We start from the raw sequence: 20,144 nt of genomic DNA, 5'->3' as shown, positions 1-20,144 counted from the left end.
TGGTGATGATGGTGATTATTAGCATTATCTCTGGTGAGGGGGGTCCGATGCCAAAAATTCGCCTAGGGCCGCCAGGGGTCTAGGTCCGGTCATAGGCGGCACGTAGGGGGCACACCCCCCCCCCCCCCCCCACCCGCGTGTTCCCCCCTGATAGCGAGCGCTTGGGCTGGTAGGGGCACGGAGAGCGCTGGAGTCCCCCTGAAACGCCCTGCTGGCAGCACGTCGGTGGCGGAAGTGCCGGCATTTCTGCCGCATGCAGGAGTGCTGGTACTTCTGCCTCCGCCGTGCCACCGGCACACTTGGCGACCGGCCTCTGGGGACCCTCCTCCCGTCACCAGCTGGCTGTTGCTCCCCCCCCTCCAGTCGTGCTCCACTGGTGCCCCCCAGACTCAGGAGGCACCAGTTGCCCATGGGTCCCGCTCTGCGGCAGGGCAGGGTGTTTCTGACGTCCTGTCTGAAACCTGTGGGCCCCTGGCAGTGCCAGCTGGCCTTGCCTGGCACCCTTGAAAAGACATTAAGGCCCCTCAGCATGCTGCAGCACCCTGGTGGAGAGTCATTGCTGTGAAGGAGATGGGTGCGCGCCAAGCCGTGAGGTGGCTGGTGCACGGAGCGCATTGGCATCCATAGGCATGTGTGGGGAGGAAATCCCTAAGAAGAGTGGTAGGGCTAAAATATCTCTGTGCATCCATGCAACTCATTTTCCCCTGAAAAATCCCCCCCCCCCCCCCCCCCTTTCCCTTCTCCCTCTTCAGGCAGTATGCTGAAAATGAGCAGTTTCCAACAAGTTGGGGAAGCCTGTGATCTTAACAAGTCTTAAAAGCATGATTGTTTACAAAGCCCTTTTTCCTAGACAATCATTTTGCATTAAAAAAAAAAAAAAAAAAAGAATCAAGATTTTTAGACCACACAGACTCGTGATTGTATTTCACGCTGTCTAAATATCAATGTGATCCTTAGTCTCTGCTCATACTATTACTTAGCCTCAGGGTACTGCTCCACAGATAAATACATTACAGATCTGGGGTGTTCAGACACCATAACAGTATCTGTCCAGACCAATTATTTTCAACTGGGGCACTGCCAGTCAAGTGTCACGTTAATTTTAAGATTATTCATGCATTCTTCACCCCAGATAGTTAAATCAGAAAAATTATGGAGGGGTGCATGCTTGGGTCTTAAAAGGTCAAGAACTACTGGGTTAGCAGCTTAAAGTATACTATAAACCACCTGTGTGTAATACTGTAGGGAAGCACCTTTTAAGCATCAATGGCTACATTAAACTCAGAGCAGGCTTTCACTACTCTTTGATTCTAAAGAATGGAAAAAAGTAGTGATTTTTTTTTTTTTCACAATATTAATTGATATTAAGAGCAATGTTCCTTATTGAGAAAATATTAATGTGTAACATAAGCGTACAGTTTCAATAACTTGCTAGTTGGTTAGCTATAGAAGTACAGTAATAGCATTTTAATAGCTGTTTAAAAGCCACCAGATGGTGCAATACCACAATGTAGACTGTGCTCTAAATCTGCTTATATGGGTCACAAGACATTAACTCCACGTAACCACGACAGGATCCTTTGGAATACAAGCTTGTGTTACTGCAACAAAACTGTTTAATGCAACCCAATACAAAATTTCATCTTTAAAACTCATACTACTCAAACTCAGAGGTTTGAAAAATTTTAAAGCTAGGGGTTTATATCGAAAAGACCATAGCTACTTGAATGCCATAACGGCATATGGGATTTCTGGCATCAGCATTCAGTGACCTGTATTTGTACTTTTCCCAGATAAACTCTAGGTCAAGAGATTAAGTACGTAGATGACTATTTGTGCAGTCTAACAGATTGGAACATTTTTTAAAGTTCACGTACATGAAGCTGTAGAAACTAGGTTGTACCAGAAACCCATTATGTACAGGTTAACTATTTTTTAGTCAAAAAGAACCAAAATCTCATATGATCAATGCAATATTGAAAGCAATGCTGAAAACAAAGGGAGGCCAATTAAAATGTACAAGCCTTTCCTTGATCTTTAATAGAAAAACACTGCTCAAGTATCTCCTCTTCTGGGAGAGAGGTAGTGATACTTTCAGCATTTGAAAAAAAATTAAAAGGTAAGAAAGCCCCAGGATCGTGTAAATGATCCACTGATACCAAATTCTACAGACAGGTACAAAGATAAAGCAGTATACATTCTCATCTTTAAAAGGTGGTGTCAGGATTCTACTATAACAAGTAGCTAGAAAGACCTGAGTTCAAGTTTCTTCCAAGTACTTACAGAGTATCAGTTTTGCATGGTCCACATCTCATGGGGGTGAAAGGGGAGTACATGTGCTAGTTACACACACACACACACACACACACACACACACACACACACACTCTTAAGCCTTTATGCCCCTAAAAATTTCAAGTGCAGGGATAGCAAATATCCTATACTTAAGATGTTCAGCAAGCCTTCCCTCCAAAACTTTTACAGCCTGCCTGCTTTCAGGACAATGACTATATTCCAAGTTATTTAGAAAAAAAAAAAGGAAAATATTTCACTTAAATGGAAGTTCATTATAAATTAACATAGCTGGAAGCCAATTAAAAGGAAACTTAAAAACAAAGAAAGCATGGTGCCAGACAAGAGCAGGATGTTATTCCACAGTCAGACATTAGAAGTTCTATATCTAAAAGTTGATGTGACTTTCTTCCTATGTAAGCACATTTAGTGTAGCTTTAGCTAAGAGGTATTAATTGACAGTCCTGGAAGTTAACACATTTGATCTACTGACAGAGCAGGTACAATGTCAAGCAGACCAAGTGCAGGTTTCTGTTCCAATGTTCCTTAAAATTAGAAGAGTAAGGCTTGCCTACAGGACAGGTAATTAGTTTAGTTTGGACCCATTCAGATCCTTTTTTGCCAGGGTAACAGACTAGGACCAAAAATAGTTTTCAAAAAAATATTATAACCAAGTGAAATTTAGCAGTTCAGAACTACCCACTTATTTCTTGTCAACTAGGCCTAGCTCTACTCCACCCACAACAGGCAAAGACCCAAAGATCAAAACTATCAAGGACTCAGCATGCACCAGGCAGCAATACAAATCCCAGTCATTAACACAAGATAGAACTAAGATTCAATAATGTATGACTAATAGCTAATCCTCAAAGACCTTAAAAAAAAAAAAAAAAAAAATCAGTATTTAAAAATTGGAATGGGCCTTAATTCCCGATCTTAGTATAAAATTGGTTAGTCAGTTCACCTTAAGGAATTCAAGCCAGAAGAAAAAGAGACAGTCTCTTATTCAGGGACAAACAGGTACAGACACCCACTTCTAATAAGTAAAAATGCACTGATACATTGGTATCATATTGGATCAGCACCAATAAAATGAAATTAACATCATCAGCTATTGGCTTTTTTTGGCTAGCGTAGCCAATAATGTACCAATAAGTATAATGTGCCTTCTGGCAGGGGCCCCAGACACCACATGCGTGCATGCAGCCACAGCATGCCTGTGGTCAAGAAGGCAGCTGGGCAGCCTGGAGAGCAGTGCCCTGCAGGTAAGTCTGTGGAGGGGATGGGGGAGGGGGAAATCAAGGTTCCCACTGGGAGGGAGTTGGGCAGGGAGTGCTACCTAGGCAGGATGGTGAATGGGACCCAGGGCTGGGGCAGGGAGTGGGACAGAGCCACAGGCAGTGGCTCCTGACTGCTGCTCACACCCCTGGGTGAGCCATGGGGGACATGCGCCATCCTAGATTTGTGCATGGGATGAAGGTAGATGTGGGCTGCCTGCTAAGGGCTCGGGGCTCTCTGCCCTGCTGCCTTTGCCCCAGGAGCTACGCATTAACCTACCCACCCAGCAGCAGGAGGCACAAGTTGCTGTTGCTACGGGTGCTGAACAGGTAGGGGAGGGCAGAGGCAGCAGGGGGGAGAGCCCCGAGTCCACAGCAAGCAGCCTGCATTTGCCCTTGCCCCACTGGTTAGAAGCATCCACACACACAAAAAGGTGGCAGCAGTTCTTAAACTAAAGCTCATTTGACAAGCTTTAGTTCAAGTGCCCCCACTGCCATTTAAGTGCCGGGACACTGATTCCCTGGACGAGCCACCTGCACCTCCATCCTGCTCCCTGCCCTGGGCACAGGGTCTCATCTACCACCCGGGCTGGAGAGACCCCCCAGCCTCAGCCTTACTCCCTCCCTCACCATGGGGGCTTTGATCTGCACCCCCAATGCCCCTTGCCTCTCCCACAGGACACTACTCTCCAGTGCCCAGCTCTCCTTCTGTAAAAATCAGTTATCAGATCTGTATTAGCTGATTTTATTCACCAGGCATAGTGGCCATCTGTATCAGCCAGGAAAAATCTTTAAAAATAAGTGTACCCCTACTAATAAGGATGCTCTGAGTTGGAAGATTAAATCTCTCCCCTCCCACCCTCAAAAAGACACCAACATGAGTAACAATTATTCTGATGTCACAAATTGCTATCAATCTGGCAATTCATACTCCTCCTCCCCTGTAAGAACAGGTTATTTAGACAAGCCTGCAATTCAGCACAGAGCAGAGGTAGCTGCATTCAGTTCATCACTTAAAACAAGCTTAAAAACAAGACAGTCCAGTTACTGAATCTCAAGTAAGGTGACAGGACACTAACATTATGTTTCAAGTTTTCCTCATGCCAAGTACTTTGTATTGCTCCACTTTGCCAATGACTGCAATCCAGCCAGCTTTCAGTTCACAATTTCAGGATGCTAAGTATGAATTTTATAGCCAAGGTAAGCACTGTATTTAAAAGCTAGAAATATTACAACATCTGACTACTGAAAGAACTATTCTTAAGGACCAGCTCAGGCTTTTGGGGTTTTTTTGTGTTTGTTTTTTACATTCATAAGCCACACTATAGTATCAGAAGTTTTCATAACAGGAGCAGAAAGTAGTAGTGAACTTCTACCTAACAACACCTGACCTGCAATGACTAACCGACGATTGCAAGCATGGCATTAAGCAGGATGTCATTTCTCAGGTCAATGCCACAGACCACACATCCACTCTCTCTGGGAATGAAAGCCTGACCTTCAGGTGGGAAAGGTCAGAAAGACTGAAAGGAAAAAATGGAGTAAGAACTATGGGAAATGGCAACTAGGAACTTCTAGATCAGTGGGCTTCTAAAAGCTGAAAGCAAGTTCTTTTTTAGCTTAGTCAAATTATATTCATTAGGTTACTCTGAATACCGAAGGCAAAGAAATCCCTACCATAGCAAAGCCAACGTCTGCTTTCTTCAGTGCTGGACCATCATTCGTACCATCACCCGTTACTGCCACAACTTGCCTCTGTTCCGAGACAGTGCTGTCAATTATGCCTAAAAAGTAAAACAAACTTTCAATACTGAATTTCGTAAGTTTATGAGCTAGTTTAGATGATAATGCTCTATGCTTTAGGTTGAATTTAGCATTGTTTCACCCTTCCTAGACCCTCCCCAATCCTAAAATCTCTACTGGAGCTAAAAACCACGTGCCCTGAACCTCTAGGTTGGTGGTAATAATAATAATAATAATAATAATAATAATAATAATAAATAAATAAATAACATTAAAGCCAATACAATCAGCTATTGGCTTTTGTAACTAAAAATCAGAAATAGTATTGATAGATACCCCAAACCCTTACCCTTGGATCAACGGGCTGTGAGGTGGGATTAACTAGTGAACTCAAGACTTCAAGCAGATTACTGATGCTAAAAAGGGCAAGCTTAGCTTTATAGAAATGTAGGCTTTAAGTTACTTTGACTGATGCACCACATTTACCTTTTACCAATGTATGTTTGTCAGTGGGGGATGATCTTGCAAGCACACGCAGCTTTGGCCAAATTTTATCTATTCTCTCTTGCTCTATCTGTACAAAAAAAAAAAAAAAAAAAAAAAAAAAAAAAAAAAAGTTACTTATTCCCGAGCTACAGATTAAGACAGGACAAAAGCCATCTTAAAAGAAAGAAAAAAAAAGGTGTCACCTCTCCTTTTTCGTTCCGTATTCGCCTATTAAAATCTTTGCCCTCTAAGCATAGAAAATCTTCACCCGGATTCAAAATGCCACATTTTAATGCAATAGCACGAGCAGTGTTAATGTTATCACCAGTGACCATACGAACAGTTATACCAGCACGCTGACATTTTTTTATTGCATCGGGTACCTGTTTATGCAAAAAAACAAAACAAACGACAGGTATGTTTTTAAGGTTCACATTTACCTTGCATTTGTTTTAGCACAACTAAAAGAAGCACTGTACTTAACATTTCCCTTAAAAAAATAAATTATTATTGACAACAGATGTCCTGAACTTCTGACATGACCCATGGCAAGCTTAACTTTTTACTCATTCAGTCCTAGAGGAGAACAAAGTTAGCACTATGCAACTGAGCTAATGGAATTGACCCTTTAGCACAAGCAAGACGGGTATAACTTTTTAAAAATTCAAAGGGAATTAGTTCAGTCCAAGAGATGACCTACCCAGAAGTATTCCATCATTAGAAATTTATCCATAGAGTCCTGTCCATACACCCCACCCCCATGAAAACCAAGTGAAGTGCTTCTCCCCACAAAAAACTTTCCCATTAGTTGCCAAGCTGGCAAGTTTTTAAGTACTGCAGTCTATGAAATGAATTTCATTACACTGGGCATAAGGAGCTTCATTGCAGATTGACACCCCTGACTGGAACTTAATGTTGTTGCTTAAAGATGCAAGCAAAGGGCAGGAGCCATATCATCCAGAATGGCATTGCCCAATACATTCAGCTTTACACTGGCTCTAGCCCTGGGCACTGCATGCAGTGCGGAGACCATGTGCCACAGGCTGTATGAAGGACATGGGGTGGTCTGGGACTTTTACTGCATGTGGTGCCCACGCTAGACCAACCCTGCACACTGGATCCAAGGCTCGTCCAGATCGGGTCCACAGACAAGACCTGCATCCTGGATCTGGTCTGTTGTGGGCATTGCATGGAGCATACACACCAGAACAGCTCCATGTGTCATGTCAGGCTAGAGCTGACATGACATGCAGTGTGTAGGGCCAGTCTGGAACATGTGGTGCCTACACAAGCACAGCCTTGTGAGCTGGATCTGGGGCCAGTAGAGATCGTCTGTAGACTGGCTCTGGATGCCATGCCAGTTCCAGTGCACAGGGCTGGTTTAGTGTAGATGTCACATGCAGTGTACCCCAGACCAACCCTGAACACTGCAAGTGGCAAGTGCAGCAAGCAGCACCCATGCCAGACCAATCTTATGGCCCCCATGGGGCCAGATGAATTGAACACCTCTCGTTTAGACCAATACCTGCTTCACATTTCAGGAAGTCATCACCCCAATTGTCAGAATGCTGCAGCTTGTTACACCCACTTTCCAAAGAGGTAGATTCAATTCCCACATTGGAGTTGGTCTCCTACACAGTATCTACCACTTCAAGCTACAGGAGACAGTCACACTACATTTTGGATTGACTACCTTATCTTTTTTCACCTTTTGCACTCTCCCCAGGTGACAGACCCCATACAATTAAATACAGGTCATTACTACTGTAGGCAATAATATTGCCTAAAGAGATGCTTCTAGTGTTTTAGCTAATGTACTAGCAGTATTTAGGTCATTCATGTGTATAGTGTTCTAACACAAAGACAGGACTATAAAAAAAAAAAAAAAGATTTTTTTTTTGTAACTAGCAGGCTTAAACTAGGTTCCTTGTATTGCTTGTGCTAAAGAGGTAAGTGTTAAATCCATACTAGTTATAAGAATGCCAACAAATTTGGACTGCTAACAAACTTAAGTGAAGATTTACTTTACATTAAGCTGTAAGCTTTTTATTTCAATTACTGGTTTTCCTTACCTCAGGCCTCACAGGATCTTCAATTCCTACAACAGCAATGCACGTAAGACCAGTAACAATATCATTTTCATTGTCCCATTCTGGCTCTGGTTCCCCAGCTGGGAAATCCCTGAATGCTAGACAAATGGTCCTGAGCCCCTCAGAGGCCATAGGTTCAATTACAGTTTTTACAATGTCATCACGATCTCTAGGTCTGAATACCTTTGGTTCACCATTCGCACTCAATATTTTGAAGCACCTGAAAAGCAAGAACAAAATTTAAGAGGCAGTTAAACTAGATAAAGAGCCACAGATTCAGCCACGGGAACTGAAAGACACTCGAGAGAGTGAAGCTAGTACTCAAACTAAAGCCAAGCAATTTCCTCAGTGTTCTTTCCCTTCAGTTTCCTTAAAAAAACCAAAAAAACCAAAAAAAACCAACCAAACAAAAAAGGATCAAGGTAAAGTCATGTTGGCTTCATTAAAAAAGTTCCATCCAACTACTCGGTACTGTGCAGGCCCTTAAGAACAAAAGGTATTATTTGTGCATTTATAGCATAATGTACCTCTGATTGTAGGTTCCACGCTTGCATATAAAAAAATTGCAGAAATTTAGGGTTGGACTAGATGACCTCCTGAGGCCCCCTACTCAAAGCAGGACCAGTCCCAACTAGATCATCTCAGCCACAGCTTTTTTCTAGCCAGGTCTTAAAAACCTCTAGACGATAGAGAGTTCATAACCTCTCTGGGCAACATATTCTAGTGCATTACTACCATCCTTGTGAAAAGTTTCTCTGAATGCATCTAGCCTAACCTTTCCTTGCTGCAGCTTGAGACTGTTGCTCCTGGTTCTGTCATCTGCCACCACTGAGAACAGTCTAGCTCCATCCTCTTTGGAACCAGCCCTCAGGCACTTAAAAGCTACTAACAAATCCCCTCTCAGTCTTCTCTTCTGCATACTAACAAGCCCAGTCCTCTCAGCCTCTTCTCAATTCATATGCCCCAGCCCCCTAGCCATTTTTGTTCCCCTCTGCTGCACTCTCCCCAATTTGCCCACAACTGGACACAATACTCCAGGAGGTGGCCTCAGTGTCGAACAGAGGGGAAGAATTATATTCCTCGATCTGTTACCCACATGCCTATTAGTGCAGCCCAGTATGCTGTTAGTCTTCTTGACAACAAGGGCACACTGTTGGCTCATATTCAGCTTCTTGTCTACTGTAACTCCCCAGGTTCTTTTCTGAACAGCTGCTGCTTAGCCAGTCAGTTGCCAGTCGGAACAAAAAAGTCCTATGCATTAGTACAAAGTAGAGGACTTTGCACTTGTCCTTACTAAACCTCATGAGATCTCTTCTAGTCCATCCTCCAATTTGTCTAGGTCTCTGGCCACATCTACGTGAGCGGCAGACTGTGCAGTTATTTAGTACTTGCATAACCAAGTACTAAATGACTGCATAGTAACCAGCATTATTGTGCGGTAGTGTTCCTGCACAGTTTCCACACCCCCTTCCCCCAACACTACTGTGCAGTAGCTCATTACTATGGTGCTCTAGCGTCTCGTGTAGACATGGCCTCCGAATCATAGCCCTACCCTCCAGCATATCTACTAGTCCCCTCCACATTTGGTGTCATCTGCAAACTTGCTGAGGGAGCACTTCATCCCACCTTCCAGGTCTTTGACTACTGAACAAAACCAATGCCAGGACCAACCCCTGGGGCACTCCACTTTATACTGGCTGCCAGCTAGACAGAGCCATTGATTACTATCCTTTGAGCCTGACAATCCAGCCAGTTTTCTATCTAATTTTGTAGCCCATTCATGCAAACCATACTTCCTTAGCTTGCTTGAGAGAATGTTTAGCAAGAACAGTCTCTCTCAAGCCAAAGTAAACTGTAGCCACTGGTCTCCCTGCATCCACCAAGCCAGTCATCTTATTATAGAAGGCAATCGGGTTGGTCAGGCATGACCTGACCTTGGTGAATCCATGCTGACTGTTCCTAAAAATCACCTTCTTCAAGTTCTTAGAAATGTATTCTTTACCCGCTCCACGATCTTTCCAGGGACTGAGGCGAGGCCAACTGGTCTACAGTTCCTTGGCTCCTTCTTCCCTTTCTTAAAGTTGGGCACTATACTTGCCCTTTTCCAATCATCCAGGGTCTCTCCCAACCACCACAAGTTTTCAAAAGTTAATGGCCAAAACCTCTGCAAATCACATTGGTTAACTTCCTTAGCACCCTTGGGTACACTGCATCCAGCCGCATGGACTTTTACATGTCTGCCTTTTCTAAAAAGGTCCTAAACCTTTTCTTTCACCACTGTCAGCTGCTCACCTCCTTCCCAAACTGCTGCTGGATGCAGCAGTCTGGAAGCTGACCTTGCCTGGGAAGACAGATTAAAAAAAAAAAAAAAAAAAAAAAAAAAAAAATGCAGAGTACTTCAGACTTTCACATTTGTCACTAGGTTGCCTCCCCCACTCAGTAAGGGATGCACACCTTTCTGGATCTCTCTTGTTACCGACATACTTGTAGAAGCCCTTGTCACCCTTCAAGTCCCTTTCTGGTTGCAACTCCAATTGCGCTTTGGCCGTCCAAATTTCATTTGTGCACCTGACGGATACTCTGAAACTCCTTCTTAGTTATTTGTCCAAGTATCTACTGCTTGTAAGCTTCCCTTTGCGTGTTTCAGTTCACTGAAGGAGTTCCCTACTAAACCAAGCTGGTCTTCTTCCATACTTGCTAGTCTTCCTGCACATCAGAAGGGTTTGTTTCTGCACCCTCAATAAAGATTTCAAAGTTTGACTGGCTCTCCTGGACTCCTTCCCCGCCCCCCCACCAAAACAAGCCTCCCAGAGAATCATGCCTATCAGTTCCCTGAGGGAGTCAAAGTCTGCTAGTCTAAAGGCCAGGGTCCTTACTCTGCTGCTCTCCTTCCTTCCCCTCAGAATCCTGAATACAAATCATCCCATCATTGCTGCTGCTCAAGTTGCCAACCCCTTCTACATTCCCCACCAGTTCTTCCGTATTTATGAGCACCAAGTCAAGAAAAAAGCATTGCCCCCAGTTGACCTCTCCAACACTTGCACCAGGTATTTGTCCACAACACTAACAAAAACTTCCTGGATTGCCTGTGTACTACTGCAATACCCTCCCACTAGATGTTAAGGTGACTCAAGTCCCCCATGAGAACTAGGACCTATGATCTAGAAAAACTTCTGCTAGCTGTTTGGAAACAAAAAAAAAAAACACCAAACAAACAAAAAAAAAAACAACCTTCTCATCCTGGTCTGGTAGTCTATAGAAGGTACCTACCACAAACCCCCCTTCTTGCTCTCCCCTCCAACCTTAACCCAGAAAGTTTCAAAAGGCCTATTTCAAGTTTCCTACTGGAACTCTGAACAATCATATGGTTTTTACATAAAAAAAAAAAAACAACTGTTCTCCCCTACCTGTCCTTCCTGAACAGCTTGCATCTAGTTATGTGAACTATCCTACTAAGTCTGCTATTTCAATCACGTCAATTTCATGACTGTGCAAGGACTTAATGCTTCCTGCTCGTTTCCCAGGCTCCGTGCATTCACAGAGAGCCCAGAGTTCACTAGAACACTGCCCTAGTTTCTAAGGAAGAATGAGAAGACCTCACCTGTTGCCCTTACTTACTGAACACAGCAAAAGATGCCAGTTAATTATGACTGAGTGCAGGAGCCATTACTAGGGACCTACCGAGATCACAGGAGAAGTTAGCGATGCAGCAGCGCTTTTAAGCCTTGCTCTTCTCAAAAAACACATGCCCTTCCTCCCCTGCACTCCATGTCAAAGGCAAAAACCATGGTATTAATTACCTCTCTGCCACTCAGCAGTGAATTGGAGGGGGGGGCGCACAAGGGCATGGCAAACAGTAGGATTAAGGGTGCCACCAACTTCTGCTACAATTGAACTATTACCAAAATATGAAAACCTGCTTTAACCTGATTTAGATTGGCCTGGTTGGTTTAAAAAAAGTCAAACCAGATGATACAGAAATTCAAGCAGTCAACTGTGTTTATCAACTTGGTCTGACAAAAAGCATTTCAGGCAGAGCAGATCACTAGATTACATGAAGCCTGAAATAAGATTATGCAGTCACAAGGTCACAAATAGTTTAAGAGTTTTACATCAGAAAAGCAATAAGATGATATTTCCAATATCCCTTTGAAGGAGTTTTGTTGGTTTGTTTTAGTTAAATGCTGCTGCCTGAAACTTTTTTCAGCCTAACCAGGGAAAACAAAAAATTAACGCATGACCTCAAATACGTATTGCCTGCACTGCAAGATGCAAGGTATTCTTTCAAAGCCTAGAAGCTTAAATTGTCGACTTAAGCCAACATACAATATTTGGTATACAAAAGAACCCAGATCTTTCATATATGGGTCGTTTGCAACCTGCTTCATGTAGTGTCTGGCCAAATTCGGGAGGACTCTCTCAGCTGTTTGCAGTGGCTTTTACTCAAGAGGTCACCACTTTTCTACTCATCTGAAATTCATCAGCAGTCCCAAGCAACTAATTAGAAAACCAAATCAGTGCCCCTAAAAAAAAAAAAAAAAAGAGGCCATAGCAAATAGCTGAAGCACTTAAACTCTCATTTTGGAGTTTTAGGTTCCTCAGCCCCACCCCTATCCTTCCACTCATGAAGTTACCTGGGTTTGCTCTCACTTCCAGAAGGTTAACCCAACTACGTCAGTTCAATAGATGGTCTGCTCAAAATGAAGTAAGGTAAAAAAAAAAAAAAAAAGATACAGGAATATTCCAAGTCAAATGTTCTTTTAAAAGCATGTGGAAACTGCAAACTATACTCTTTGAGAATGTAGTCAACACCTCATTTAAAAAAATTTGACAGTTGCTACTGAACATGGAGAAATTTGCAGGTCTCAACAAGTTGTAAAAAATTTAAGCTTCAGTTAAATTGTTCCTCCTCTCTTCCTAAGTCTTCAAATACAACAACATATTTAAAAAGGTACAGAATGCATTTTCTTACTTGCATTAAAGCTGTGAATCAGTTAAATCCCATTTTAACTTTTTTTCAGAAATAAGAAAAAAAGTTTAGCTCAGTGGAATTTACGATAATCACAGAAGGAAAAAAAATAGAGTGGTTAAGTGCTGACAGAGAATCAAGTTTGTAAGAAAAAAAGTCATAGCAGAGTAGGCAGTCACCAACATAGAGCAATTAGATCCACATCTAGCACAGCCAATGGCTTTTCCTACCCATTTGCTTGTTACTTTCTACCTGCCCAGACAGTGGGGTAATTTTAGATTTTCAGCTACTTCAACATCCAAGTTTTGATGCTCTTACCAGAAGGCCCTGCCCCGTCAGTCGCATTTAAAGAAAAACAAGCAAGTACAATAAATTTTGGTGAGGAGTGACGAAGCTACCCGATTTCAAAAAGTTTGATAGATGTAAATGCTGTTAACTAGCAGAGAAAGTACTGCAGTTGTTCAACAAGGAAGAGTCAGAAGCAAGCAAACATCTGAAAAAAACACAAAACACTTCATCTGTGTTAGCATTCAAAGTAGCTATGAGTCTGCAATACTTCAAATGGAAAAATTAAGTCATTTGTGTCAAACAAAGCCATGTAAATTGATACTTCCCCCCATTCTGTCAAAAACATCTTTTTCTCTGTTTTTGATGTTATTGATCCTGCAGTAACTGGAGAAAAGGATCTTGGTTTTATCTTTCACTGAGAAATCTGGACCAATTACAGGAATACCATGCTGACCTGTTTATTCACACAACTACCCTGAGAAGACAACAACTTAGTCTGAACATCGAGACTATCCTGATCTAGCACCAACATGACAATAAGAATATTATCTGGGTCCCCAGAATAAGCAAGATTAAAGAGCCAATACTAGAATAAAACTGTTAAAATCAGACTTGCTTTTTTCTTTTTAAAAAAAAAGAACAAAAAAACAAAAACAAACAAACAAAACCTGGCAACAACTCAATTTTCCTCTTCTAGTACAGAGAGAGCTCAGAATCTGCTAAGAAGTTCCAGAAAAAACTCCTACTTAAAGAGGTATTTCCTGAGGCTATATGCACAAAGTACCTGGACATGAAACCAGTTTAGAAAAAACTATTTTAAAAGTTCTGCTCACCTGTTCTGCTGAAAGGAGGAAACAAATATGCACCTACCACAGACCTCAGTTCTCAGGAGAATATGGAGTTTGTTACTATCTTGACTAATAAGTATAACCCACAATCTGCATTGGTGGCAGCCAATACAGAAGAGTCAGTCATTTTGCACTGTATAGCTAGTAGTTTGTCTTCTCCAAAAGCAATGCAAAAAACTGTCATTAAATTAATTAGTTTGCTGTTTATTCGGACAGTTTAATACATCTGCAACTTGTGACTAATAAGAACACAACTTTTGGATTACTCTTACTTTTTAAGTACTATCTCAGAGGCACCCTTGCTGAATATCCGGAAGCTGCCATCAGAGTTTTTTAATACGGTACTCATTGATTTTCTAACAGAGTTGAAGGTGTATACTTTGTATAGCGCCTCTTCCGGTATCTCATTTCTTACATCCTGATAATCCCGTTTTAAATCCAAAAGCCATCCCAACAAGGCACATTCAGTTTTATTACCAACATGACGTGGTAGGCCACCTTCTTTCTCAGGGGTATGTAAACAAAAAAAAAAAAAAAAAAAAAAAAAAAAAATATCTTTTAGGAGGAATTGTTTCAGTTTGCAAAGTACAGTCCTCCAATATTCAAAAACTGAAAGAAGGGCCAGCACTAAAAACTTACTCCCCATCTTTCTTTAATATCCAGGTACATATTCTTGAATAAATCTGAGAGCAGGTCATATTCCATAGGGAGAAAAAAAACCCTAGAAGCCAGTGACCCAACATCAAGGACTGTACATCCTGTTTGACCACCTTGGCACAGGGTCAAGAACTTCAACAAGTTTATTATTCAGTAAAGTTATGATTCAATATTTGTAATGGTATTTATTATCCAGTTATTTCAAAGTTCATCTTACCTTCCTCTTCCCAACCACAACCTTACTAAGCCTTTCTTCTACCAACTTAAAGCCCACTCCTACAAGGTGTCCTCCCCATAAAAAGGTGCTTCTAGACTATGATTATCTGCGAATCTTCTCTTGGAGAATGTACTTAGAAGTCCCATCATAAACCTGTTTTCCAAACCTTGACCTAGTTAGTATTTTAAAGCCCCTTTTTTATTATTCTAGCATTTTTTGAACTGACATTTCAAGTGGATTCAGTGTTGCATTCCGTTACTAGTCTCTTTGGGCATACGCAATAGCCCTTCATTCACACTAAGAATATTGGAGAAGCACTAGTCTGCCCTCTTTAGCACTGCACTGTGAATAAGCTTTTATGCCATGATCCTTAAATACTTTGAATCGCTGCTTTACGTCTGGGCTGTAAATGGGCTCCATTTTGTTGGTTCCCAAGATCTTGTATTCAAGACATGAACATTATTCCAACCCCCCTTTAGGAAAGAAACCATGCCTTCCTTTGTAAGTGAGGGAAACCAAATCTGCATCACTGCATCAACATGTCAAATTTTTAACCAGTTGTATGTCTGCTATTCACCAACACCAACATTAAGTTGTGCTGAGAAAAAGATCACTTGGAAATCCTTTAAAGGTATGCATGCATTCAGTGCATGAAGACTGCATCTCCCTGTAACCACTTAAATGCAAAAAAGATTTAAATTTTGCTTAAGGCTATTTCTTACAACATTCAAGTCTGAGCTGGAAAATGTTTTAAAAAGTGAATGAAGTGTAAGAGACTGGTTTTAAAAATTTCAGAGCTGCTCTCAAAGGTTAAGGCAATGCCTCTAGTAGGTTAGAGAATACTGTTTACTTCTTGTAGTTTGACATCTGGCTATAAAGTCTCTCAGAGCCTCTGACAACTACCAAAATGAGAGCACTTTAAATACAGCATTTTTTTTTTTTTTTTTTAAAGGAGGTATATACACTGTCCATAACTTAGTTTTCTACATCAGTGTAGAAAATGTTAATTTATAAGCTCCTGAATCATTCATACAAGACAGACTTGAAGCAATATACATTGCTGTACAATGTACAAGTTGAGGACCAAATGTGCTCACTTGATATCTCTCTCATAGCAGTTATCATTTACTTCTAAAAAAATGTTTAAAAAAATTCTTCCTACACACAAAGTCTGCAGCATACTTCTAGATGGCCTTAATTCAGAAGTCGAGTTTAACATAGGAATACTGATACAACTGAAGTAATTATTAGAATAGTCAAGAAAAGCTATAAGTGCCATCAGACTTCACTTTGTTGACTTAAGAGGGACACAAATTCTATATAGTATTGTGTAAAATGAGTCCAAGACGTCTGTATCCATCAGAAAAAGCACGCTTTAGGCAAAGCAAATATAGTACAGCATTTATTCATGAGTTATGTAATAAATTATGCCCCACACTATAAAAAGCTTCAATTAAACAGTAAAACTATTAACCCTGAAATACAGTATTAACACCTGGGAATAAAAAGAAAGAGGCACTATTTGTACTTGCATTTTTCATTACATTCTAGTAAACACTAAACTGCTCTCACATTTTTATATTGCAGTAGCACCCAAAATGCACTAAATTCTTTTCAAAGCAGAGAAAGCCCTTAGCTAATTCTTGGATACAAATCATGAATTTTGTTTTTTTACAGGCTTTTTATAAAAGAATTTAAGCATAATTTTGGCTATTCAGAAACATCAGGAAGCTAACTGCAAAACTAATATTTGCATTTTAAAGTCTGACTTCACACTTACCAAATTGGGCATTAACATTACAGTAGACTCAAGGTTCCCTAATTTCACTTCATTTTATGAAAATAAAAAAAAGGGACAAGTTTCTGCCATATGACCACAGGCTTATTTTTTGTACTGTATAACTAGAAACAACTTATAAAAAGTGAGGAAGGTCTACTTACCAGTATTTTGGAAGTATAAGCACAATTAACAGAAATTCCTGTTACAAGATAAGCCATGGAGTTTTCAGGAATAGCTTCTGGTTCTGGAATTTTTTTATAATGTTTTTCATTGATGTAAGCCTGGACTACTGTCATTCTGTTCATGGTCAATGTTCCAGTTTTATCTGAGCAAATAGCTGTTGCATTACCCATCGTTTCACAAGCATCCAAATGCCTCACTAAATTATTATCTTTCATCATTTTCTAAAAAGATAAAAGCAAATATGAACTAGCTATTACCCAGGCTTTAATTTTCAGAAAAACTTTCCAGACTTGGCTGCTTATCTTTGGGCACCTTAGACCCCACCATTTCATGATGTGGCTACCTGGCTGTTTCCAAATGTGATGCATGCACACACTGTGCACAGATGAACTGCATTTTGAAAACCTTCACTAACTAGTCTCCTGCAACTGTGCATCAAGACCATGCAGGTATACAAACAAGTCAGTGGCCCATATATTAGTAGGTTACTAAACATGTTAAAACAGAGGCTAGCTTCAGCTGGTTAAGCAGTGACTGAACATCTAAAAAAAGGTGCCACCCTGGCCCAAGTGGTTCAGAGACATGAACTCTGTAGCATCTGAAAAAGTAAGTTACTGCCACCCTGCCCTACCTTCTGCCCAATTTTAGATTAAATAACCACCTCTCTGCTAGATTAGCCTAGTCTAGGGATGGTCTGCTCAATATTCAATGGTTCCCAACTGCGAGGAGAAATTCCCATTCCAGTTAAACTTAAAAAGTCTCCCACCTAATCTTGTAAACCCTACTTGCAATAACACTTGTATGCCACATTTTGCTTTAGCCGATATTATATGCACTGCATCATTGGACAAAAGAGCAGGCATTTATTGCATGTTCCAGTTTTAAGACCTTACTTCTGACATGATATACTTATTTTGGGCACCTAAATAAGTGGAATTTAAACTCCAGTTCTTGGAAGATTCTGCAATATTGGACTTCTGGCCAAGGGTGCCTGGGTAGTGTAGTGTAAAAACCCTGTCATTTGAGACATGGTTTAAAAATCAAGCTTGGAACATTATCCTAACCTCCAAGGTGGCAGTTGAACAAGCCCACAAAAAAAATGGATTTGCAGCAGCCTTACTCTTATGTATTAGCAGAAGTGTAAGGAAGCAGCATACAAAGCTGTTAACTGTTGCAACCAAATTTCAAACTAAAAAGTGTCCAGTCCAAAAAATCCAAAAGAACTGCCAAGAAGTTTGATATTTTGAAATTGATCAGGAGTAAGACACCCCGTGCCAAAACTGTAGGCTCTAGATATTCTGAAATATCAACGCAGATAGTAAAGGATTCAAATAAGATGCATCTTCAAACACTGAAGGATTATCCTGCAACCGTTTGCCTAAATTTAGTTGCGGTTGTACAAGTATTAGTCATGGGAGAGAGTTCAGTGGACAACTTGCCTAGCTCAGTTTATAAAAACCTTGCATTACCTAACACTTCTAAAAAAATTAATAGGGTAAAGCTATGTTATTTAAGTTACCAATAATATAGTTGTAGTAATACGTAAGCATACTAAAGTATTACACATTGGAATATGATTTTATCATCTCGTACAAAAAAAATAAATAAATCAGAGAATGTATTAGAGACATTCTGTCTCCAGCCTGCTGAAGTCTACATTGCCCTGCCCAAGACATTCATATGGTCAGGAATTTCAAGCAAATTAGATACTTGGACCAGGTCCAGAGAAGTGCAGAGGTGTGGTATGTGGCACCACAGACCTGTGTGCAGTGCTATACACTGCACATGCAGGTGTAACATGGAGGGGATGACGCCAGGAGATTCCAGGGTCAAAACCCGCCCCCATGCCAAAAAAAGAAAAGCAGGATGGCGCACGTGGCAGTAGTATGTACAACCCAAAATCAGAACCTGGCTGGTTGGGGCCATGCTCTGGGTGCAAACCAGAATCCCTGCTGCAGATGCAGCTCCAAAAAGGCCCCCAGATAAGAGTGCTGGGACCAACGGTTACTAGCCCCAGCCTCTCCTACCCCACCTAGAATAACCTGCTGCATACCAGGGCGCATGGGGCATGGGCATTCCCTGGTGACAAGCAGCAGCATTACAAGGCGGGTTGCTGCTGCGACTTGTCCACAGGGAAACAGTATCCAAACTTGTGTGGACATGGCCCAGGTCCACAATGCTTCTCTGAACAAGCGAGAAGAGGATTATTTATTTTTTTTTTTGTATTAGAAAAAAAAAGTTACCTACTGGGCACATTTTTAGCCGTTGCATTTGTACATGCCTGCTTTTATTCATGCTCGTGTTCCCCACCACACACCTACCTTTACAGAGTAAGCCAGGGATATTGTGACTGCAAGTGGAAGACCTTCTGGTACTGCCACCACCAGGACTGTAACTCCAATAATGAAGAACTTTACAAAGTACTGAATATAAATTGGTGTGCATTCAGCAAGCCAAGGTTGCTTCTTAATGCAGAAGGTATCAATTACAAAATACAATACAAGGATAATGACCGTGATTGCAGACATCAACAAACCTTTTGTTAAAAAAAAGAAAAAAAAAGAGAAGCAATTTTTTAAAAACAGAAAAAGCTAAAAAGCATTCTTGTTTATAGTACACATGCTTAAAAGTTAAATTTTCCTAAAATCCTAGTCTCAGTTTCCAAAAGAACATGCAAGAGGTAATGTTTAAAAAACGAAAAAATACAATCGTATGGTTAAGAAACTGAATAGGAAGAGGCTCGTAGCTGATGTAGTTAAACTACGATTCAAAATACCATTTATGTATTCAAGAACAAAAAGCTAGCTTTTCACATTGATAAAAAAAATTTAGTTAAGGCTATTATGCTGAACAGCAAGATAATTTTAACATAATTAGTCTTCTGATCCTAAATCTATCAAGATTAACTGGTAAATGCAGATTGATCAGGTAACTTAATGTGGGAGTGGCTGAAAAACACTGGTTAGCACTTTCAGTGGACAGAAGAGAAGCCAGAATATAAGGGATTATGGCAATGATTAGGCATTAGGAGCAAGATGCACTCAAATTTAACCTTCTATTGTGTGGAAGACTGGAGTTTCAGGTGTGAAAGGGACTAATACTAGTGGAGGTGACATGCAATTATGAAAAGGAAGGTCCTAAAATAAAATTTAAAAAAGGAACATGCAGGTATAGGAGCCAAAGAGGCTAACTGGCTAGCTGACGGCCTCAGAAAGATCAGGTAAAAACATACCTAGAACATGAAACATTAGTATCTCTGTATGTGCCCACAATATACTCCCCTGAAGAGTAAGGAATTCCAGTTCCTTTCCCTA

The 20,144-nt window shown here is 41.0% G+C and overlaps 1 protein-coding gene across 1 annotated transcript in view; it reads right to left on the bottom strand.

Moving 5' to 3' along the window:
- Positions 1-5,225: 5,225 nt before the first annotated feature.
- The window catches only part of ATP2B1 (ATPase plasma membrane Ca2+ transporting 1), a gene marked incomplete at its 3' end in the record, with an annotated part of 72,973 nt that continues 58,054 nt past the window's right edge, over positions 5,226-20,144 (bottom strand). Inside the window, exons 9-15 of the mRNA XM_006029296.3 lie at positions 19,152-19,366; positions 16,810-17,051; positions 14,266-14,508; positions 7,871-8,108; positions 6,002-6,181; positions 5,799-5,886; positions 5,226-5,353 (exon numbers count right to left, since the gene is read on the bottom strand). Of these exons, the coding sequence (XP_006029358.3) occupies positions 5,226-5,353; positions 5,799-5,886; positions 6,002-6,181; positions 7,871-8,108; positions 14,266-14,508; positions 16,810-17,051; positions 19,152-19,366 (1,334 nt within the window). The remainder of the gene's footprint in view (positions 5,354-5,798; positions 5,887-6,001; positions 6,182-7,870; positions 8,109-14,265; positions 14,509-16,809; positions 17,052-19,151; positions 19,367-20,144) is intronic.

The sequence above is a fragment of the Alligator sinensis genome, unplaced genomic scaffold (assembly GCF_000455745.1).
Source record: "Alligator sinensis unplaced genomic scaffold, ASM45574v1 scaffold141_2, whole genome shotgun sequence".
Lineage (NCBI taxonomy): Eukaryota > Metazoa > Chordata > Crocodylia > Alligatoridae > Alligator > Alligator sinensis.
Note: the sequence above shows the minus strand (reverse complement) of the source record. Positions and strands in the feature narration are given on the sequence as shown.